Source organism: Anopheles cruzii, chromosome 3 (genome assembly GCF_943734635.1).
Source record: "Anopheles cruzii chromosome 3, idAnoCruzAS_RS32_06, whole genome shotgun sequence".
Lineage (NCBI taxonomy): Eukaryota > Metazoa > Arthropoda > Insecta > Diptera > Culicidae > Anopheles > Anopheles cruzii.
The window spans coordinates 12,268,575-12,292,303 of NC_069145.1; the positions used below are offsets into that span (position 1 = coordinate 12,268,575).

General features: G+C 50.7%; 1 protein-coding gene across 1 annotated transcript in view; it reads left to right on the top strand.

Moving 5' to 3' along the window:
- Positions 1 to 279: 279 nt before the first annotated feature.
- The window catches only part of LOC128274639 (protein groucho), a 186,072-nt gene continuing 162,622 nt past the window's right edge, over positions 280 to 23,729 (top strand). Inside the window, exon 1 of the mRNA XM_053012897.1 lies at positions 280 to 344. Coding sequence (XP_052868857.1) covers positions 309 to 344 — 36 coding nt within the window. The 5' untranslated portion in view covers positions 280 to 308. The remainder of the gene's footprint in view (positions 345 to 23,729) is intronic.

The following is a 23,729-nucleotide window of genomic DNA, read 5'->3' on the forward strand; positions in this document are numbered from 1 at the left end:
CCCACCCCGTCGAGAGCGTTTTGAGCAACAGAAATTAAACGCTGTTGACAGTTGGGCTCACTTTTGAGTTGCGCTTGAACGTGAGAGTGAGAAGTGTGATCTAGTGAAAAGTGATTTGATTAAATACACCAAATTGTGAAAAGTATTTTCGGAAGCAAAAAAGCGACCAGCAAGTGTCGCGAAAGGCTAGAGAAGATTAATCCGTGCGTGTCCGTTGACGTTGACCAACAACCACCGTTGTGGTGAATAACGACAGTCGGTAATTTTTCACCAAACGGACCAAAGCAGCGAAAAGAAATCCACCAATCATGTACCCAGCACCTACAAGACACCCGTCGGCATCGGTAATATTGCGTTTCTATTCCTTATCTTTTTATAAAGCTTCTATAAATCTGAAGTAAAATTTTTAGATTGATAAAACACTGATTTCAAGCATCTCCACTCGACTGATGATGGTGATGAGTCAGTGACCCGTGGTCGTCGTTGATAACCATAACTTTCATAACCCGTGCGAGCGCACTCGGATTCCATCGTTTTGGCCAACCCGTAACCACCATCCACCTAATGGGCCAACAGTTTCCCGTTTTGCCGTGACTTTGTCGATAATCACCTTGGGCCGCTTGGGTAGGCGCCTAATGAGACCGGGGAGCTAAAATATGCAAAAGATTGTACAAATTAATGGCTTAATTTGTCGAATAAATCAGCGTGCGTTTTTGATAAGCAAAAAGCCTCCGGAGCGTTCCAGGTGGATGGCGGCTGACACACACCGTTAAGTTATGTGGAGTCGATTTCACAGGTCTGTCTTTTAATGGTGAGATTTTAGACTGACGGAAGCATGAAAAAAACCGAAATAATTGATTGTGATTTCTTCTGTTTTTTACGTCGTTCGCTGTTGTTAGCTTACCGGCTTCTTCGCGGGCTCGGGCGTGTCTCGTTTGCTTCCTTACCTCGAACCGCAGCGGCTCACGAACCATCACCGACCGGTGGTCACGGTGTTCAGCCCCGATACATAACCGGGGGACCGACCGTGGTTGGCAGCGCGAGCATGATTATCACCTTCCTGGGCCATCACCCCAAAGCTGCGTCGAAACCTCTTCATCACCACAATATCATCGTCATCGCCCGGGAACGCAATCAGCTGAACGCGCACTGAACCGGAAAATGTGCCAAACGGGGCGGAACGCTCCGGAATGGGGTTTCTGGTCGGGGATTGGGGTGGCGCACGGGCGCTTTAAAATTGAAAGACGCCGACCCGCGGCCAGTTCGGGCCTGTTGGTCGATAAAACGCGCGTCCCGCTCTTAATGCCGGTGCGCGCTTTGAGGACAAAATCAATTCGGCCACCAGCGGCGGGCGGCTGCCTTGGGGAAGATTAACTCCATACTTGTTTTTTTGCGACCCTCTCCACGTGAGCATAGACCCGCGGCTCCGATAAGATATGCGCCCGTTGGCCGTTTCAGCTATCGCTCTTTAGCGGTCATCAGTCAGAGCGGAGTCATAAAACTCGAAAAAATGGGGTCCCTCCAATCGATAAGCCCCCCCGTGGGTGCCGGGGAGAGGGGGCTCCAAGTGCGAGCGAGAGTGTCCCCCCGCCCCCGAGATGGCCGGGTGTTTGATCGATTCGATTGCTGTCATCGATTGTGGCCAACGGCGTCGTCGTCGTCGTCGTCGCCGGTTGCTGCTTTCCGGTGTACGACAAGCGTGTCGTACCAGTGGTAAGTGGGCAGGGTACAAAGCCTCGTCGTACCTCTCGTCCCGCTACGTGGCCGCTCGGCCGTGCACGGGATTTAATTTACCTTATCGCGGACGCAACATCTTAATTGCTTACGATAGATAGCGAAAATGGACAATGATTTCGTCGTCGTCGTCGTCTCGGGCCTCAATCGGGCCTCGGGCGGCGGACAATGTTTAATTAATTTGCTGCCTCACCCAAGTCATCTGTGCGCGCGAGGGGGGCATCGTCATCGTCGTCACACTCGCCGTCGGTCGATGCGGTGGGGATCACATTGATTGTCTCTTACCTCTCCTCGCCCGCCGCCGTTCGGAGCGTTCGATGAAGTGACGGAACTCCGGTTCGGTGAGAGAGGGTCAAACGCGCGGAATGCCATCAATCAACCCGCCCAGGGCGGCCCACTCTCGTCCGCGGGTGCATATTATCGCCGGCCTGGAACCCCTCTCCACGAGCACCACCGCCGCGGAGGGTTCGATTAATGTTTTTTGCCTCCCGGTCGGTCGGTCGATGAAATGACAAGTTGTGTGCTTATTTGTTGCACCCCTCGCTGCTCGCTGGCGGGGCCGTAATGAAGTGTCACGGCGTGGGTTGTGGGTTCGGGTGGCCTGGGACCATCGGAACGGAACGTTGAACGGGGGCAAGCAAAATGGAAGGAAAAAAGCCGAACACTGAATTGCGGTACGACGTACTTGGTAATTAAATCACTTTAGGACACTGGTTTTGAAACAACACGCGATCGGAACACGATCTCCCGGAACGGCGGTCCCCGATGGGTGTCTGTCTGTGAGTTGGCGGCGGGCGGGCTGATAAACCGGCCCCCGATGGGAATGGGTGGGGGCAATTACGGCCATCCGCGTAGCAGCGGCTCCATTAGGGGAGGCTCTCCGCGTGTGCATCATCATCGCCGCAGCGCTCTGGCCGCGGCCGAGGAAGATCCCCGGAGTGTTGGAGCGATAAGATCCGGTCGGGAGGGAAGCGTGAGATTGAGATATGAGTAATGACCAAACACGCGGAATTCGCGGCTGGCAGGAATTTATTGCTTCATTGTGGGTTGTGTTAAAATTAAGCTATCATGTGTGTGTGTGTGTTCAAGCCTTGGGCGGAGTTCGCAGTAGTTTAACTTGAGTTCACTCCAAACTGCTATCGAAAGGTCTTATGGCGCTGAAAAGTATTATCTATTTTACGGTTTGTGGTGTACGACGTGTTTAAATAATACGTTAACAAAAAAACGCGTTTGTTATAGATCTATCACTTGCGTAACTTAAAGTACACTAAGACCAATGGATTTACCTTCAAACCTCTCATTAATACTGCAAAAGAATGTGAAAAACTATTTGCGGCACTCTACCTTATTATAAATAAAAACATAAAATTGAACCTAAATTCTTAACTACTAATTAATTAACTAAATAATTAAGGTTTTCGTCTGGCACCAGTTGCATTCATTAGAACAAGTTCCCTAACTCAATCTTAAACTTACCTGACGCAATAAATAAAGGGTTCCTATTAAAGGATAGGATTTCTCGTCAAACAATGTTTGAATTTTACACTGCAACCTGAAGTGCGAGCAGGTTCCATGTATCTGAACACCCTTTAATGCGTAAACTATAAATATTTTTCGTCTAGATTTAAGACCTAAAACTTAGTAATAAGTTTTAATCTTAGTTATGTTCCTCTTAAATTGGTGAGATTGTTCTTAAATAATGAGTCTTAAAAAGTCACATCAAAGTAACATTGGGAAAGTTTTCCGGCTGTCAAACCGGATACACCTTTCGAGTGTTTACAACCAAACAAAATTGAATTGAAGTAAGCTATGATAACAAAAATTGTGAGTGATATCAAGATGGAGCTGCTTTTCCATTGATTTTGTGGACAAAACGTATGGCATAGAAGAAACGAGCCTATTTAAGCTAAGTAGGCACCGTTTTGTTCGTAGATTTGTCGACTTTTTTAAAACAATTAAGTTATGTCCATTTCCAAAGCGTAATCGAGTATTATACACTTCTCCTGATACTAGTTTTCCATCGCCGAAATCATCCATTAGGAAACGAAAGGAAACGATGGTTATCACCAGGAGGTGACAGATTCCTGGCAAGCCTTTTTTCCATCTAGTCGTGCTGACAGTGCGAATTCGTCTTTTAAAATCAATTTACAGAGACTTATTTTTAGTGGTTTTTAGGAAGAAATAAGCCATAGATTTCTTGTTAACAAATTGCACATAAAGTTATCCTAAAGCAAAGAATCGCACATTCTGCGGAAAGGAAACAACACTTGACCACCGGCGAGTGGCGAGTGTGTCTTGTCAATTCCGGCGCAGTCCGCTTGGCTATTTTGCGGTCCACCGCAAGAGCAGCTCGCGCTTGCATCATTACTCACTTAATGGTCGATTTGGGCAACAAGAAAAAGAACAGAACATCACGACATGTGCAGCTGGCCGGGCTTGGGGGAGCACCTCTCGTCCCCGTCCCCATTCGTCAGCAAATCTCTCGGTGCGTAAAGTGGAAAATCACGGCCCCCGGGTGTGCGATTCGCGGTTTCGGGCGCGATCATCTTCTTTGGCAGCCGAAAAGCGCGCCGCTTCTCCTGGCGCCCGTCGGTTGGCTGTGGGGTGCAGCTGTGGCCAAGTGTGGCCAAAATTAATATAGAATGGGCTGTGGTGTTATTGGTGGTGAGTCAAAGTGTCGCGCTACAAAAACAGTTTCCCACCTTAGCGAATAGCGGCTACCGGATTTTCTCGCCTCGTTCCTAATTTTTGCGTGTGACTGGATCATGACGATGATGGGTCGGTTGTGTGTGTGGGTTGGCAACCTGCCCAGGTCCGCGCGCCGGGTGGACGATGAATTTCACATTTTCCGCTGCACTTTCCACCGGGTCGGGCCATTTGCGACGTGTTGTGTTGTTTTGGTCTGTTTGCTCAAGTTTACTCATCCATTATACCCATCCTTGTTGCTGTTCAGTCTGTTGTCACTAAAAGCCCTCCACCGCGTGTGTGAGTTTCAATTTTAGGACAGCGCCACAATCGAATCGATTGGAATCGTCGCGTGCAAACGTCACCACATAAGTACCGGTGACCAAATTAGCCTCGAAGCTTAATGGCACCTTAACGGTGCAGTAATTACAAGTGCACCCTCGTACGCCGGAAAATTGCCCACCCGCCCCACCTCCCAGCGTGCCGTGGCCCTGGCTGATTGCATGTTTTGTAATTTATGAATATTCTTAATTGTTCTTTCGTTCCAACATTAATTTCCCGACCGGCGACTCCCGTTCCGATTCCGAGCATCGTCGCGCTTGAGTCTCATTATTGTCGCTCCATCCGCGGGATAAGTGAGTGGCTCTCTCTTCCACGTCACTTCGGGCCGCTTCGACGGTGGCCACCCCACCTCTCTCCCTCTCCTCGAGTTGTTGTTGATGCTGTGGACCACCAGTCCCCGTGGCGGTGACCACCGTACGGTGGTGTGCTACTTTCCGGGCCGCGGCACTGTGTGGACTCATTAGCGAGCGCGCCTCAAACCATCCCGCCCCGAGCGAGTGTGCCCCCCATCCCCCGGCCCGGATGTGGGCAGAGGAGCTTTACGCGAAGTTTCGCCGCCCTCCTCGGGCCCCTCGCCATTACACCATCAGCCGCCGGGTGGCCCGAGTCGTCATATACCGTCGGGCGATCGGGGAGACTTGTGTCGCTCGGTGCTGTGGCTGCGGCTGTTGCGGTGCATAATTGCCAGGCGCTGCAATCCATAATTGGGCAACGGGTCACGGGGTGGTGTTGCGTCAATTTTAGACCGGTAATCTTTCGGATGGGTGCCGGCCGACCGGCGAATTATCCTTCGCCGCTGGGGAGGTTGGGTTTTTAGCAAGGAACGAGAAGAAATTAGCTTCCCCAGAAACACCGACCGAGGATTGCATTGCTGCACTCGCTGCTCGTGTGGTGGCCACTGGCGGATAATTATGTTGTCCACGGGAAATGACAAAACGGAGCGCGAGCGCCCGCAACACTCGGGTTCCGGTCGATAAAAACAAAGAGGTAGGCTCTTCCTGGCTAGGGCCTCCGGGCCATACATATCTACTCTGTCTTCCAGCGGGAGGAATGACATTCCCGAGCCGAGCGAGAGGAATCCTGCGCCTGCCTGCCTGCAGTGAACCGCGGTTCGGAGTCGCGGCCCGGAACGGATCGCTTTCGCGTCCCCGGTTCCCGCCGGCATAATGAGCCTTAATTTACCATCCAATCAGCTGACGGCGGGGAATAGTGGGGCCGGGAGCAAAATCACCCCGCTAGGACCCTTCCCACTCGAGAGAGCATCATCGATCGCGCGCGCATATAATGATCGTGCTCCCGATGATGGCGACGATTCTCGGGGCTTATCGATCCCGTTCGATAATGCGCTCGGCCGTTCATCAATTAGCAAAACCAACCACCATCTCACCCAGCATCACCACCATCATCATCATCATCATCATTATGTGGGTCCCGCGTGTGTGTGTGTGTGTCGGTGTGTTATTAATGTTCTCACATCGCTCGCTGCAGCTCGCTGAACGGCGCCGCCGGTGATGTGGTTGTTGCTGTGGTTGAGCTGAAATTATCGCCGCCGCCGCCGCTGGCCGCGCGTACGCATCGTGCAATCATCGCCCGGCCCGAGATTGTAGGTTTGCAAATAATTATAACAAATCATCGGTCTAAACCCCCCTCTGCCCGGTACGCGGTAGCTGCCGGTCCGTGGTCACGGGTCAGGATTGGTGGCGCCGGCCGGCGTGGTTGTGGAATTAGTCGCGGGTATAGTTGTGTCATCGGCGTTTTGGAGGCGCTTGCGGTTGCGGCCGATGGCGCTTCGACGGCGCGGAGATGATGACGATGATTATGTTAATTTAAACTGGACCCGGAACCGGATCCACCAGGGTTGGTCATTAATGTTGCGAAGCTCTGCGTTTGAATCGAGCTTTGAGAGGCGACCGGGGATCAACTCAAATTTATGGCGCCTCGGTTCGATCTTTCGAGGTGCGTAATTCCAGCTACTTCGCAATTAATAACCGGCGTTTGGTGAAGCGAACCTAACATTCTCAGTTCTTTTCCGGAAGTTGGTCCGGAGATCAAGCATTCGGAGACCCATCTCACCCTCTAAACCCAGCCCAAGTCTAGCGCCATCTTGGGGAAGGCTGTCTGCCACGTTGGCACACGGCGATGCCCCGTGAACCTCTTGGAACTCACGAACGCCGTTACGCGCATCTTTTAAAACGATGGTGTAAATATACGTTCCGAAGATTGGTGTGGAAAAAATGTCTCCTTTTCGAGGATCACCCTCGAGGAGGTGTGTTTGCTTTTTGCGTTCAATGCTGCGGTCATGGAGGGGAGCAATAACGGACGGGCCCGAGTGAGCATTGGCGCTAAGCACATGCCACTTCCACGGCTCATGCTCACGGCTCTAATCACTCCGCGCGCTAACGGTTCGCTGGCCGGCCGGCGACAGCGCACGGCAGTGCCGGGACCCGGGACCTGGGGCCGTGCGGCCCTTCCATTGTTGTCGTTGTCGCGGCCTTCGCTATTTACCGTCGCTCGGAAAGATGTGTCAATATTTGCTGTGCAAGTGTTTTCGTGTTCCGGTGCTTCCTCGGCCGAACCGTGACACGCCCGGGCCCGTGTAGCCCGCCAGCCGGACCCGTCCATCTTTATGATGGGTTCGTCGCGTTCGCGTGTTCCATCACGGGCACGTACATACGACGTCCCGACAGAGCGCCTTATTGGGCCGTCTCACCGAAACGGGCGAATAAAAAATGCAAAAACAACATGCCGCGCCGGGACACTGTAAAAGGTGCTCTTGCACAACAACGAGCTACGGTTTGTCGGCTTTGGACTCGGAAACTGATGGACTGATCATCGGGATGACGTTTAAAATCATCATTAATTCCCAAAAACCCATTGCGCCTCCCGTTAATAATCAAAATCGACTGCTCAAGGTAACGGCCACCGGTAGCTTCTTCCTGGTCGTGCTCACACACACAAATGCACGTCGGTCGTGCGGTAATTGGGGCGGCACTTGAAGCACTAGAAAAACGCACTTTAGCGCATTCATTGGAGTGGTTTATCCGGCTCGGCCTCGGATCCTCGGCCGGCTTTTCGGATGCGCGCGCGTAAAGTGGAAAGCAAACAGAGAGAAGTCCCGAGAGGGTGAGAGAGAGCCACGGGCGGGGAATATTTGCCAAGTGCCGGGGTGATAAGTTTAGGTTGCGTGGCAGGAGGAAGCGCCCCCGGGGTTGTGTTTGATCATGTGTGGCACTCGGTTGACGCGAACGAGACGAGGTCGTGTCAGGGTGATGATACATTACTTAACCTCTCCAGCCCCCACCGTCTTCCGGTCCCCGTGGCACAGTCGGCGGCAATAATCTGGTGGCCCCTGTTCTCTCTCTCCCTGTCTCTCGGTCTCGGTTTTGTTGACGCACATGCCACTCAGCCAGCGCCGCCGCCGCCGGTTCGTGTTTGCGTTGCTGCGTCGCTCGCCGCGTGTGAGTTTGCGCTTCTTCGCGCATCGCGCACTTCACGAGGGACTAGAGTATCGCCTCTTCTAAAGTAGTTCAGTTTATGTCTGGGGCTTAACGCGCAAACCCCGACGATAACGCTGGCCAATATTGGCCCACAGGCACACACACGCAAGTGGACTAGTACTAGGCTTGAAACCTCCTGAAGTAGATGCAACTCGCAGATTCTCAGTAAAATACTGCTGTCCGTCCTTTGGAACGGGGAGGCTATTGTATGGGAACTTTTATTTGGCGTACTCGAAATTGCACAACGAAACACGAGAATTATACGAATAATATATTATATACGAAAGTTAAATGGTGTCCGAAGGTCAATTGTATGTCAAATCGTGATCGGAATATTAAAGAAAACTTTTGGCGTTAGCGCACGTAAAGAATCGTAGTTATGGAACCGATCAATAGATGGCGCTTCAGTTGAACTGAAATTAGGCTGAGTTTGGGGGTAAATCGAGTTAGAAAAGTTTAGTAACACTTTGATAGTATTAATACGTTATGGAGTCGATGCAGCAGAGAAATAATTGACTCATTTTAGTTTAGTAGCCTTTTAAATATTATGGCTTGCCCGTAGATCGTCCGATTCGTTGCACCGATTAATCGGTTTCTATGCGTGAGACGGCAGACCCTGAGAATTTGAATGCAACTCTTTGCAAGTTGGTGCCCAATATGACTCTCTGCCCGTTCTAATTATACCAAATGAATAAAGAAAATTAAATAATATTTGAAAGGCTTTCATATATTATTACTATGTTACCTTTCAAATATTATTAAATTTTCTGCAAAGATCTTCATCGAATGACGATATTCGATTGTTGCCGAGAAATTTCGTTCGCAAAAAGTCAACCAACCAAGGAGCAGACATTATAACACATTTGACACAACTTATATTAGGAAGCCAAAAAAGAAATCCATTATTTTTGCTTGTTCTTCAAAACTTTATTTAAGATACTTCCGTACGTTCGATTTACGTCAAATATGTACCATTTTATAGGAAAATTTGTTGTCTTTTCAAAGATAGGCTTATTACGCCTCTTTTGTAAAAGGTATAGTCGCTATTGGCGAAAAACTGGAGCAATCCATTTTCACAATCCCTTTTTGATCTCAGTTTTTCATCACTCAGGAAATTTTGTAATGCTTGAGAAAGGTGTCAATCGCTTGGTGCAAGGTCCGGACTATACGGTGGATGCATTAAAACATCCCAACCAAGCTCCCGGATTTTCTGGCGGGCCACTAAAGACGTGCGTCACATTTCGTTGTCCTGTTGGAACACAAAACCTCTTCTGTTGGCCGATTTTGGTCGTATCTGGTCAATTGCTAGCTTCGAATGGTGCAATTATTGACAGTAGAGATCTGAATTTTGTGTTTGGCCACACGAAAGCAACTCTTAATACACGATTCCTCTCAAATCCCACCATAAACCCAGTAGAACCTTACAGACCGTCAATCTTGGTTTGACCACCCTGTAAGCTGCTTCACCACGCTTAGATCATGATCATTTCCACACAGTATTGTCGTATGTATCCCATTTCACATTCCCAGTACCCATCCGTTTACGAAATGGGTCGATTTCATTCCGTTTGGCCATAATTGCGCAGATGGAAATTCGCGCCATCATGTTTTTAGGTGTAAATATGGTGGCGTCCAAACATCGAGCTTCTTTGTGGATCCAGCTTTGCGCAAATGGCTTAAAACTGTCTGATGGTTAATCTTTAGCTCCTGGTCGATGCTCTGACTACTAACATGCCGACAAACTTTAATTATTTCTGCGATTTAATCGACATTTTCGATGACGTGTCTGCCTGTCGGAGGTGCATCTTTAACAGCGAAAATAACTGAAACGGGTCAATGAAACCAAAATTTATCGCAACTAGCTGTTACAATATCGGCACCACAAAAAACATGCAAAATTTCAGCCGCCTAGCTTGAATTTTTGCCTTTTTTAAAGAAAAATTGTAAAATGTACCGTATTTTCACTATGGTGACTTCCATTGTTAACACCCTGTAACTCACAAACCAATAGAACAAACAAAAAACAATGGAAGCATTTTTTGAAGTGTAAAGTGTAAGCTTTAAAGCGAGCCTAAACTTGAAACTGTACGATCGATACTTCACGAGATATCGATCACTAAAGGCATCTACCGTGAAAATAATGGATTTCTTTTTAGACTACCTAATATTAAGTTGTCAATTGCCATTGCTACATTGCCCGTTGACTGTTTTTGTAATAAATAAATTAAAAAACTTCATCCAATTTTTCATTTACTTCTAATGTTGGTTCTGATGGATACTTGTTTTAATTCCATTGTTTTTCCCGAATGAAAATTGCAAGGTTTCGGCTAGCGTAAAATGACATTTACAACCTTTTATAACCTTACTAGCAGACCCGGCGAACTCTGTTCCGCCCCAAAGGCAAGGGCCCCCGGTGATAGGAGCAGTCGGTAACGCTCGTCCCTGTCACGCAGCTGGCCATGGGTTCGATTCCTGATTCCGGCGTTCCAGGGGGTTGGCGCGGGACTAACAACCCGGCCCGTAAAAACGAACGTTTAGAAAGAGTATCAGAGATTAACATTGTCGCTGGTTGGTGCAGGCTAAAACCGTTCAGCGGTCGTTGTCCAATAAGAAGAGAAGCACTTCATTTCGTCAGCTGATCTTGGAATTACTGGCAGTGTTTGGCGGAAATTTCAGGACAGTAAAATCATTGCCCCTCCAAAACATCTCGCAACATGCGCCAAACATCTCGATTATATACGTCATTCAGTTCACGATTTGGCGCTGGCATTCCTAATTGTTAGCTGGTATCTCCTTATTCACCTCAAGATCAGGATTTCTGGAATTGACACGTTAAATTCGTTTCACAATTTTTCCCAAACAAAAAAAAATCCAAACATTCGAACCCATCTCAAATAATACACGGTACGGTACAATTTAACTATTTTTAAGTAAATACTTACTGATAAATGTTTCCCTACGATTAAAATTACTCATCGAAATAAGAAAATGCTTAAAAATAATGTAATCAATATTACTTCCACGCACGTTAATTTTTTTACGACGCGAAGGATGAAAGGTGATATGAGAAAGGAGATCCGCCTTTGTCGCTAAACAATTGCTCGCAGTGGTTCGCGAGAATATAAGTGGAGGCTCTCTCACTGGCTTACAATTTGCCAAACTATTCGAAGTTCGTGAGAGAGAGTGTAAACATACGCAAGAGAGAGACAATTGCTTGCTGTTTCGCTCTCTGTCTATCGTTTGTCGATGCCGCCTCAGCGGGAGAGATCGCGTCGACCTTATTTGGATGGGGAAAGGGGAGGGGGGGGGGGGGGGAGAAAAACACATTGTGCGTATTGTGGCTTCATTGTGACGCGATCGGATTATAAAAAGTATCCTATGTTACCCCCTTTGATCTAAGCTACCTCCACACCAATTTTCAGCCAAATCGGTTCAGCCGTTCTTGAGTTGTGAATAAAGAGCCAATAACGCGGTACTCTTTTATATATATAGATTAAGTCCCTCAGCTTATGTTCGCTGTCAAAAGATCTTTTGAGTTCGTTGATCATTGTCGTATTCTTGTCTTACGGCTGATGATACGATGACTGGGGTTTGGTGTGTAGTGTACTCCATTGCGATGCTGCGCCTTTGTAAGTCCCTAGTACGGCCATTGTCTGCTAATTTACCAAAAAATGAACACAACGGAATAAGTTACGTTACTGGAAAATCGCATCAGGAACTCTCACATTTAAAGGCATTCCAGTAAAATCGCTGAAAAAGAGTTGACCATGCCGATTGTTGTCGAAAGTTGCCCCATGGCTTCACGCCAACCTCCTCGGCAATAAAAATGTGTTTTGGTGCGAACAATTTCGCGAAACTTCAACAACACCCTTGGCGTGGCGTGAGCGTAGCACGCTTCAAGCATCCTCTTGAGCCAACGATCCGGACACAGAGGCTACCAGCGTCTCACGCTTACGTGAGCCATCCGGTTGAAGTGCTGGAGATGCGGCTTGTCCACTTTGCTGCCGAACTTGTGATTTATTTCCAACGGACCGTCTCAAGACAGTCTCTTGAAGAGAGAGAGTGCGGGGCTGCTGAAGGTTGAGTGTGGTCTTGTCGAATCTTTTGGGACCATAAAACGGGAGACCCGCGTGTTTGGTCCGCGCGGCACTCACAAAGCGACTCATAAATACTCAGAAATTAGACTGTGGATATTCAAAATAATTTTACGATCACCCCGGCTGATTTGTGACCGACTTGGCACCAAAATTCGCTCCGGCCTTTGCGGGGGGAGCGGACCGCCCCGCCTTGATGGATGAAAATTAATGAACCTTCATGGCCACCACCGCGGCAGTAGAATCGGGGCCGGGAGGGACGGGGCCTGACAAGAGCTCCTGGTGCCCCCGGAGCAGCACCTCCGGCGACAGCGAAGCTCGACTCACATTTACGCCTCTTGGGCCGGGGGGGCGCTCACATGATTTATGATGTGATCGGCCCGCGTTGGCCACCGCACAGCAGAGAGCAGAGGCGTTCCGGCTCAGTCGACCCGCGATGAAGATTTTTCCGCGACGGGATTCCGCCGTCGAGCGTGCGTGCGCGCGCGGGGTGGACAAATTTATTTATAAATCATTCGTTCCGGATCCTAATCATCGGTCCGCCGGGGTCCGCGCGCGTCGTCGGAGCAGAAGGCGAGTGGGCAACCCAGAACAACCGAAACGAAGTCACGAAACGGACGGACGAAAAAATGTGACGACGCTTAGGACCCGGGTGTGCGGCCGGCGCCCCACACGCCACATCACGCCTTGTTAAATCGACCGGGCTCTCGAAGTTTTGACATTTCCTTGGCTCTCTTCCGACGTCCGACACGGCGGCGATACCCTTAGCTTTGCCCGTTGGGGCCTGAAGGCAGCGTCGTTTCTTTTCCTCCCCCCCGCGGTGGTGGTACGCCACTTCGCCCACCGTGCGGTGTGCGCGAAACGTGAGGAGATTTATGAGATGTTTTGAAACATCATCCCCCAGCTAATGGGGCAAAATGGAATGTTGACAACAGAGAGACAGAAAGAGAGAGAGGGAGAGAGAGAGTGAGCGGTGCTCCGAAACGGACGGAACACCCGGCTCTCGGTCCCGGTCCCCCGCCCTGGTTCCTTTATTATAGCCCCAAGCGCGCCATGTTGGCCGTGTTGTGGTTTATGTTTGGAACATATTAATTATTTCGTCGTGTCGTGGTCGTATGCAAATCGCTGTCTGTGTGTGTGTGTGTGTGTGTGCATGGATGTCGACATTGTTTTGGCCAAGTATGATTTGGTTGTCTCTGGGGGGGTTCGTTCGTTATGAATAATAACACGGGTGAAACAGAGTCGCGTTCTTCGCGGGGTTTAAATCTAAATAATCTTGTACAACAAACCGCCAGGTTTTTTTTCGTCTCTTTCGTCCGTTGGCCTGACGCTCGGAGCTCGGAAAAAAATTGGCACTCACAAGCAGTCGCGGCTCGGGCGATTAGTTTGCTCATCGCCGTGTGGAAACCGACACCCAACCATAACGGCCAATTTTCCCACCTAATTGCCACCGGGCGGTGGCGGACGGCATCCCTCAGGTGTGCCACATTAGCGCGAGCGCACCGCCCCCCCGCCCAGACAGGTCTCTTCGGTCAGAGCGGAACGGAGCAGTATTTTTGGCATCGACTCCATTCGCCGTTCCGTCTCGTTTTTTTTGTGCGGCTCCCTGTGGCCACACGAATGGCTGACAGCCGCCGGACTGTGAAAGATTGTTTCGCAAAGTGTGGCCCGTTTCGTTTTCTCGCCCGGAGCACGAAGAAGGGCACGAAAATGGATGCAATGTGCTGTGAAATTCGTTCGCCTCCGATTGACGCCCGGGACCATTGCGGCCGTCATCGTCAATTTGACCGGCCACAAAACCACCCCGCGAAACACTCTACCGGGTAGCTACCGAATTGTGGCGGCCTGTGCCAGAAGATGACGAGTTGTTGAGCTGTCAAGGAAGTGGCATGGGCCTTACGCGTCCTGTTCGTCGGTGCGTTGGAATGTCGGCGGGCCAGTTGAAAAACGACGAGCACTATTTACACCACGCGAACCGGGCGCGGCAGTGGCGGCGGGCCGGATGATGAATGCGCCGCGGGAACCTCGGCCCCCGCCACAGCATCAGCGTCAATGATGCGATGTCTTTCTGGTGGTCGTCTGGTGGGACGGATTTATTTGCTGCCGTGCCTGTGCCTGGGGATCAAAGGCCTGACTGTGGTCACCCCGGCGGGTTTTTTTTGTGCCGGAGATCGGCTGAGACCGACTGCCTTTTGGGCGCGCACATGTGTCCGACTTGACTTGGTGGTCCACCCAGAGATACGGTGGGGCCTCCTTACCAACAGTCGTACTTTGTGCGAATCGGAGCGGCGGAGAGCTGAACAAACGTCCATAAATATCGTCGTTATAATGTACAAATATTGAACGACGCGCGCCCGCCGACCGTTGTTTAACCCCTCCCCCGGGTCGGTTCCGTCGTCGGGGTCCGCCCCGTTAAGTCAACCGGGTGGCGTCATCATCCTCACCCGCCCGTTGGATGGACAGTTTAAAGTTCGGCACAAAATAATTACTGTTTCATTAAATTAAAAAAGGGGTTCGGGTGTGTTTGAAAACATCTTCAAAAATGCCGTCCGCCTCAGGCGAACCTCTCGCGAAAGATAATTTATGTGATGGGGCACCCCGAAGGTGTGGGGGGCGTCCATGGGCGCCCGGGACCGTTGGGTCCGATTAAGTTGACAATAAACTTTACGGCGTGGCGCGGTGTTCCCGCCCCCCCCAGAAATGATGGGGTCGCCCGAATTTGCCTTTCGCAAAAGAACCCATTTAACCGCTTCGCTCGTAAACTCGGTTGGCGTCGACGAGAAAGAGACCCCCACGGTCCAAAAAAAAGGGGGCCAAAGTGTGTAAATTTCAACAAAATTAGCGTGTTTCGTCTGTTCTTTAGCGACGTTGTTGTCTGTCTTGGTCGGCGGCCTAAGACAGCGGTCTAAGCGATCAAGAGGCGGCGGCGGCGGCACGACAACGATCATCAAAACCGGCAAAAAGAGGTCGCAGTTTATTGCTCTGTCTCTCTGTCCGCGTCTATCTCTCTATTTCTGCCTTCTTCTATCTGTCTTCTGGGACTGGTGATTTGTCGGTTTTTTGACGCTTCTTGCAAAATGGTTCCCATTTTCTTCGTTCGAGCCGCGCCACGCCAAATAAGCAACCCGGGGGCTAATCAAAACAGAACATTCCGGCCGAGCGGACGGACGGACGGAAACGAACACAAACACAGACAGTGGTGCGGTTGAGCCGTTCCGGTGGGACGCATCCCGACGATCGGACGGACTGGGACTGGGACGGATGGACCATCTTTCATCGATCTCTGACGTTTGATTTGTCCGGCGGCCCACTGCCGCCGCCGCCCGATGTTGAGCGATGGGTTTTGGTGTTTATTTTTGCTTTCGCCCCCCGAGAGTGCGTTCTGCGTTCGGGCCGGAGTTATTTTCGTTGCCTCGCGTCGTCTCGCCTTTTAGCGTTCTCGACGAGTCGCGGTCGTCCGCCGATGGTCGAGTTACGACGACGCTTGGCCGCCGCCGCCGTGTGTTTGTTGGTTTTTATCGCTCAAAGGGTTTCGGTCTGTTGTGAATGGGTCTGGGCTGTGGGTTCGCTGGAAATCTGCGTTTTATTTCGCTTTGAAATGTGCCGCGCCAGTCGCCGGGGCTCTTTTCAAAGCATCATCATCACCAGCACGATCATGATCCTCTCGGCGACGCCCGGAACCCGGAATCGGAAGGAGATATGCGGATGGATGAAATAAATTACGCGGCTTTCATAATTTTGGGCGCAGTCTTTTCGCTTCTTTGTTTGGGGTTGAAGCAGACTGTGTGAGTCAGAACTATAAGGTCGAAAATATGTTTTGTCCAGTTGTGGAGTTTAGAAGCTACAGAGTCCCAGACACAAAGTATCGCTGCAACTTTGCAACAAGTCAGCAACTCACAAACCAAAGATGCTTCCTTTTGTCGGCCACATTTGTGGTGTTTTTGATACGCATACGAATGTAATCATTTAAAAATGTGTGCGTGCATCGGAAAAAAGACTCGCTTAACCCCTTTTCGCTCGCCAACGAGAGATAGCATGGCGTCCGGTCGTTCCGGTTGGTTTGAAATATGAACTACTAAAAGCATCCAGCAGCGCACGGATCGCCGGGACCGAAAAGTTTACGCCCCGTTTGGTGTAAACATTCTCTGCCGCCGCCAGCGAACGTTGCGGGTGCGAAAAGAAACCCCTTAACCACCACCCGGACAGGAAGCCCCTCTGTGAGTCAGCAGAGTAATGGATTTATTTCAGTTCGATTTAAAATATACGCCCAACGCCACGGGTCTTGTGTGCCTCGAAGAACACTTGGGCGAAGGTGTTGATAGCAATTCGGGCAACACTAACACTGGGTCCTAACGGCAGCAGCAATTAGGTGTTTCGGGAAACGCCAGTGTGAACCACTTGCCAGTGCCCTGGGCAATCAATATTTCATTTTTCACATGACGCAACATAAAATCGCGGACAACCCAGAGGGAGGTGCAAGAAGCCTCACGCGCGATATGATGGCGCATCGTCAACGAAAGTTTATTGGCCATGGCCAAAAAACGACGGCCGTCCATCAGTTCTGCTTCGTTTATTATTACAGCAATAGAAAGAGAGCGGCAGAGAGAGATTTAGGCCCCGGTCAAGTGTGGCCACGTGTGGCCACGTGTGGTCACGGTTTCTGGCCGAATTGTAAAGCGTGTCTCAGTGTCCAATTTTACACTTGAAACTACGATGCCATCGGTTGGTCAACTGTTGTGCCGATTAATGATAATTGCTGCTGGCTTCTGTTGGCCACCGGCAGCAGTCGGTGTTGACACAACCGGTAGTAGTTTTATAGTTAAAACATGGAGATTGTTCCAGTGTTTGATTTCGTTCGTTTGCCACTAAATTAATAAATACGCCGCCAGCTCTCCTGCGGGCCGCCGGGCGTATCGATGGCGACCAAATTAAACACAACTTTGGTTGGGGTCCATTTGGTTTCCCCGAGCTCACCATAATTTAATTGTATTCATCTGCTGACTTCACTTCGGTCGGTGGGAACAAAAAAAAACGAAACAATTAATCAGACAGAGAGACGGAGAGAGAGAGAGAGAAATGGAAACGATCAATCCGACAATCACCGCCAATTGTGCCAGGATCGGGAGCCAACATAATGTACAATTTATCATCGAGTGTAGGATGTGGTTTGGCATCGTTTAAATTCCCCGCGCCACCAAGGCCGCCACTCCGCTTGGCTGCCACTCGTGGTGGCAATAAAGCAAACAACGGCAAACACCCGCCCGTGATGGCCTCCGTTGTTCCTTCCTCCGTTGGGCCGCCCCAAAGTCGGGCTCATAAATTTGTAAATGGTACCATTTAATCGCATTATAAATGACAATTAAGTCATTTGCATACATGGCTTTCGGGTTTTCCGGTTTGATCGCGAACAGCGCCGTGTGCTGGCACGGCGCGCGTCACAAGCGTGGATTGTTTCCGGTTCCGGAAATGCTCAAATTACCACCGCTCACCTTTTTTCGGAATGGTGCCCTTCCATAATTGCTACTGCTCATTGTCCATTGACGTGTGTGTGTTGTGGTGTTCGGTTTGGCTCGCCGGCCGACCGATGTTGATTTTTATCCGCGCCCAACATAGCTCCATTCTGCAGGACTTTGTTCGTAGTGCCGCTGACGACAAATTGCGCTTTTCGCTGCTCCATTCCAAGTGCCGTGCACAACATGAGCCGCTACGGTTCGAATCGAAAGTGAAGTGGGCTGAACTTTCTGCTGTAGTGTAGTGTTGATTGAAGCAAATTGAATGTTTGATGCGCATCCAAGAAACGCAATTTATTTTGGTCCGACCGGTCTCAGCTAGCGCTGTCCCACACAGCAGCTCAGCTTTCGCCCCATTCGGTGGACTTAAAATACGATTGTCAACAGCTGGTGGCAATGGGAGGCCGTTTAGAAACGAGCGACCCACAACGAGCCGCGACTTTAACGCGGGCTGCTAGTAAAAGTGTGCTGCAAAAATCAATAAAGGTTAAGGTCGTGGCGGGCGGCGCAGCATGCGGCGTTCCCTAGGTTTATGTCCCTAACCATTTCGGAGAACTCTTCATTGATGCTGGTCAAGGTTGCTGTGTGTGGGGCACCCATTCATCGGCCGCGTCTCAAGACTGTCGTCATTAACGCCAAGACATGCGCAATGCCATCAGCGTGTGTGCTGGTTTGTTACGCGATGCAACAGTTTTACCTCCTTCCATATGGTATGGGCGTAACAATAGTTTTCATCTACCATCTACTAGGATTTCTTTCACCATGAATGTTTGAACAATTCGGGAGCTTTTCTTTTTCTTCAAACCATCCTTTATTTGGGTAGCCGCGGGCACATTCGGTTGGCTTCGATACACGCGCGCATTACAAAATCAAATAGGCACACAGCAGGCGATGAATTAATCTTTGGTTCACTTTTTGGTCTCCGGTTTCGCCACTTTTTGCTGCTGACTTCCTCCGGTGGCTTTATCCGTGTTCCGAGATTCCTTGTGCTTCCGTTCGTCGGATCGCTGCTTCTTCTTCGGGCTGCGCTTCTTACGATCCGCGTACCGGTCCGGTTCGAGCTCCTCCATCAGGATGCGGCTCATCATGACACTGGCGGCAATCATACTGTTAGCACAGCCTACTACGAAGTGGTTGTGAAAAGAAAACTCCAAAAAGCGTCAGTTACAGCCGGGATCCAGTAGCGTACTGGCGACTGGAATGGCGACTACGTTCGTTTTTCCGGTCCGTCCAGAAGAAGCGGTTTGCATCTCGGTTTGCGAAGTGAGAAAATCGAAGGACATTTGCCAGCAGTGAGAGTGAGATATCGACCGATGTGTCTGTGGTTTACTCTCATTCGCAAAAGATGCGCCGCGCAGCGTAGCAAACGATTACTTTGATCCACCTCTTCGTGGATGATAGATCGAAACCCCCGTGTATCTCGGCCCATCTCGTTTCTTCTGCTTCTCCGTCTCATTTCACCTCAAGTGTGGCCCAAAATCGGATCGGCTTCACACCGCGGAAAATTCTGTTTGATCAGCAATTTCCATCTACAGCAAGTGAGTGTTGTTGATTCTCCGCCGACGACGACCGCGAAAAGAGTGGAAAAACCAAGATGGCCGCTCCAAGCAAAGTGCCGCTCACTCACTCACTCGTTGAGTGAGCGCACGTGAGTGAGTCTCGTCTCGGATGAAAGTGTGACTAACAAGTGGTTAATGGAGCCTGTTTTTCTTGCCTCATTCTTCCCCTCTTGCTTTTGCGGTCTGCGTGGGGAAACATATTACCAGTTGGGCGGACGGTGGTTAAGAAGAGGCCACCCTAGGAAAAACGATTTCAATGGGAACCGAGGGGGGTGTATGTTCATTTTAAGTGGCGAGAGACCATTTTCCTCCCGGCTTCCGTGATTGAGATGAATTTAGCTTGCTCTTGGCGACGCAGAGTAGTAGTTAACCGGGAGTGTGGCTCCTTTTGATGGAGTTCGCCTTTTCGCTGTCGTTCCGCTCGGAAAAGCGCTCGTTTCGGTGGCCAAAGTAACCGGAGGCCACGATGATTGATGATAATTGAACGGATTCAGCGGGGAGTACATTTCCGAGCAATTTGGTAATTGAATTAAATGATTTGTTACGGCTATTTAAAGCGAGAGACGACGGATGAATATGCATCGACATTTGCAAAATTATTAGCCACACACAATGAACCTCTCTCTAGTGCTAGTGCCCGGGCCTCCTGACAGCAAAACCGTAATTCAATTATCGCCCGGAAAATCGAGCAACTTGGGCGCATCACTTTCCTACTCAATTAGGCTCAACTGCTGTCAACTGCCTGTCCTCCGACGAGCGGCTGTCAAAACGAACATAATATCGTGTTACCTCTCTCGGTCGTGCCCGCCCGTCTGTATTGTGCGCTTTGCCCCAGGATATTTTGCCAACATTTCACGCCGTCCCAAGCCGCCGTCGCCGCCGCCACCGGTGTTTGGCAGAAAAATCGACCAACGAGTTCGCAAACCGCGCCACTCCACCGTGAGGGGGGTCCACCATAAGCTCAGCGCATTATTTACTTCTCTGGCAGCAAATAACCTTCTTTTGGTTTTGTTTTGCCCCGAGCGTGTTCCTCCGATCAAAAGCTGCTACCCCGATTGTGCCTCTCTCTCGCACACACTCGTCCTGTGGCGCCTAACCACGGCAACCCGTCAGGCGGCGGTGTGCCCGCCCGTAAATGATGTGTGTCGTGCTATTATTATTGCTGCTGTTGTTGATGGGGAGGTGCTCGCCTCGTTTATTCGCTTATGTTACAGGGCCGGTGTCGCGCTGTGGCGCGCACACCATAATACAGACATATTTGTAAGCTGAGTGTGAGCTATTATCTCACCACCACCTCCCGCTCACAGCCCACGGATCGTTACTTGAGTCCTTCGGAGCTTTCGAAGTGAAATTGAGTGATAAAACGCCCTGCAAATGTGTACATCCGTTTCCGCGCCACACCAGCCAGCGAGCGAGTGAGAAGGAGTGAGAAGGAGTGAGAAGGAGTGTGGTGAGAAATGCGCATGCCCCGCGAAGCAGCCGCGAGTTTCTCCTCCTTTTCACGATGGAGACGCCTGGTAGCTGCTGTTGCTCACCAACACCAGCTCACCGCGCGTGAGACGATCGCATTTCAGCACGTGGGGCACTCCAGGTGTTGTTCCCCATCAGCCCCACGTACTAGCTGTAAATAATGCAATGACCGCGGAAGCGCTGTGTATTGGTGCACCTTCGGCGTCCGCACAGTAATGGCGTCTGGCACCCGAGTTTGGGACTTGCACTTTTGTCGAAAGCCCCGCGTCTTTGCTTGCGTATACTTCTTTCCGCCATGTGCGCGTGTATGTGTTGCTCCACATGCGAGTGGTGAGTGGATTTTCTCCTCTTTTCGAAAACGGCTCTCGGCCGCCCACTGTGGAGCATAAACTGTGGGATTCCGGGCTCACCGCAAGTCTCGGTTTCGGGTCGGTCGGTGGCGGCGGGTGGGGTGGCGACCGGTCTTGTAGAACACTGATTGCTTCTTGATACACAAACACTTCCGTCCGTCCACACGCTGTCATTCATTTCGCTCCGGAAAACCCGTATGTGGGCCAGCCCGTGAAGAGGCCCGGCCAACGAGAGTGAGGAAGAGCGATCCCGAAAGATGCCGTCTGAGGGGGTGGTGGTATGGTTTGACAAACATAAGCTTCACTTTCGTGCAAACAATACCTTCTTACCTCGCCGCCAGACCCGAGGGACTCTTCCTGTTGATGACTTCTTGCGATTATCTGTGTCTCCGCTAAGTAGCCGGAACCAGTAGCGGCGGGGTCGTCACTGAGAGCAACGGGGCCGCTGCCGTGGCCGCAGGCATGCGCAGTCACGCCCGACGGCGGCGGCGGCGGCGACGGACAGAGAGGGGGTCCGCGGTCGAGTTCGTTTTTCAAAGATGGAAGCCACCGATACCGACAACAACGACGATTGGGTGACGACGCCAATTATGTCGCCCCCGTTCGCTCGGTGGGTGTTTGTTTTGGCGGCTTTCGTTTATTTTCCACTTTTCCGTGAGTCCCACCGGGCGCTCCGAGGTGGGTGGGATAGCTGGGGAGGATTTTGCTCGGGATGATTATGGAACTCCCCGTGTGCGGGAGATTCAGTCGTACACCGTCTGGCATGAGGGTAACATCGACGAGTACGAACCAACGCGTCATAGAGGATCTCGGTTGAAGTTTACGCGGTCATTAATTTTACGAGCTACCATGCGTCTCCATTAGGATATTTAAAACATTTAATTGATTAATCAATTGATTCATTCTGATGTTTGTAATTGAACTTTTTGGAGAGACAATCTTGCCATAAAGCAGAAAACTGTGATGAAGTATCCACTGCTAAATGGGAAAAGGCTCAAATACGTTTTCTTTTTAATTTATGCCATATTTGTAAAATATGCAAATTGCTCCTTAATTGGATGGCGTTTTAGACGGAGATTTATAGTCTTTTATTAAAATGTAAGCACCTAAAAACACGAACATGGAAATTAGTTTATCAAAGCCTCGTCTTGAGACACTACGACGGCGACGTGGCTCGCCGGTTGAGTAGTCCAATTTCGGACCCGATGCCTTCACGCGCGAAATGCACACCTTTTGCAAAGTAAACTCCACCGGCGCTGGAACCGGCCTCGGTGCATCTCGGTGCCTCGCACTCCACCGAGTGGCTGGCTGGCGGGCCTCTTGAACTGCAGTCGGGAGGCACCACTTTTCGCATTTCACAACCCCACGGCCCCCCGTTTCTTGGTGTGGACGGGATGAAGAGAGAGAGAGAGACAGAAAGGCCCTTCACACTGTGGCTCCTTTGTGACTCGGTGCCCTGTTGACCCGATTCTGAGCACTTAACAGCAACGGCAAGCTGTTTGCCTTTCGTCACTTCTTTGCGAGTGCGGAGCGAGCGGAGTTACTGAAGTAGCGCACGAACGAAATTCTTCCGGCAAACTCCGGCAGCAGAGGTGCGAACATCGACCGGGGCGAGAGAGAGAGAGAGAGGGAGAGCGAGAAAAAAAAACTGGCGAACGAGCAAATAGCGACACAAGTGCGAACAAAGTGTCGGAAAAACTTTTTTCTGCCCGTTCTCTCGCTGTGTGCGGAGAGTGTCCGAGAGTCGCTGTCTCATTTTACCACTTGACTTCGGTAGGGCACCTCTTTGCTGTGTGCTGTGACTCCCTCGGCCAAATGCTTTCCCTGTGGACCCCTAGAGCCTCCTGGGTTTTCTGGCATGGCCAACCTCTGTTGGATGGGGTGCCCTTTGCGTCGTTCGAGTGGCTCGTGTTCTCCCTGGGCAGCTTTTGAAGCCCGGTGCGCCGGTGACGGTGCGTCTTATGGCTTCCGCCTTTTCAAACGCGGGCTTCAAACTCGAGCCGAACCACCCCCGGGGAGTGTACTTCCCAAGTGGCGTATAATTGGGATGTAACGGTATCCTACCCTCGTTAGATGGTGGGTCGGTTTGCGGGGCGGGGTGGCTTCGGATAAAGACACACTGAGTATGTCTGCCGTGGGGCTGCCGTTTGTTGCGGAGCTTAAGTTGTTAACCAAAAGGCGCCCGCCCTGGCGCTTGGTAGAAACAACACATTCGCTCTGGTGGGAAATGCATTTTCAGAGGCGCTTTTTTAGCTGTTCACCGAGAATTCTTTTGTGTCGACGTCGACACCTTGACGAGAGGCTCCGTCCATGCGAAGGAAGTCCTTTGAATTGCACTGCTGCGCTTTTGAAGTGCGCTCTCCGGGCGCCGCCATGATGACCTGTCGTGAGTGAGTCACAAAAACTTTAATAACGACCGCCGTGAGGTGGTGGTGGTGGTGCGGGATCGTGCAGTCATCATTATTCGGCCGTCGCGCTGTTTGTTGAG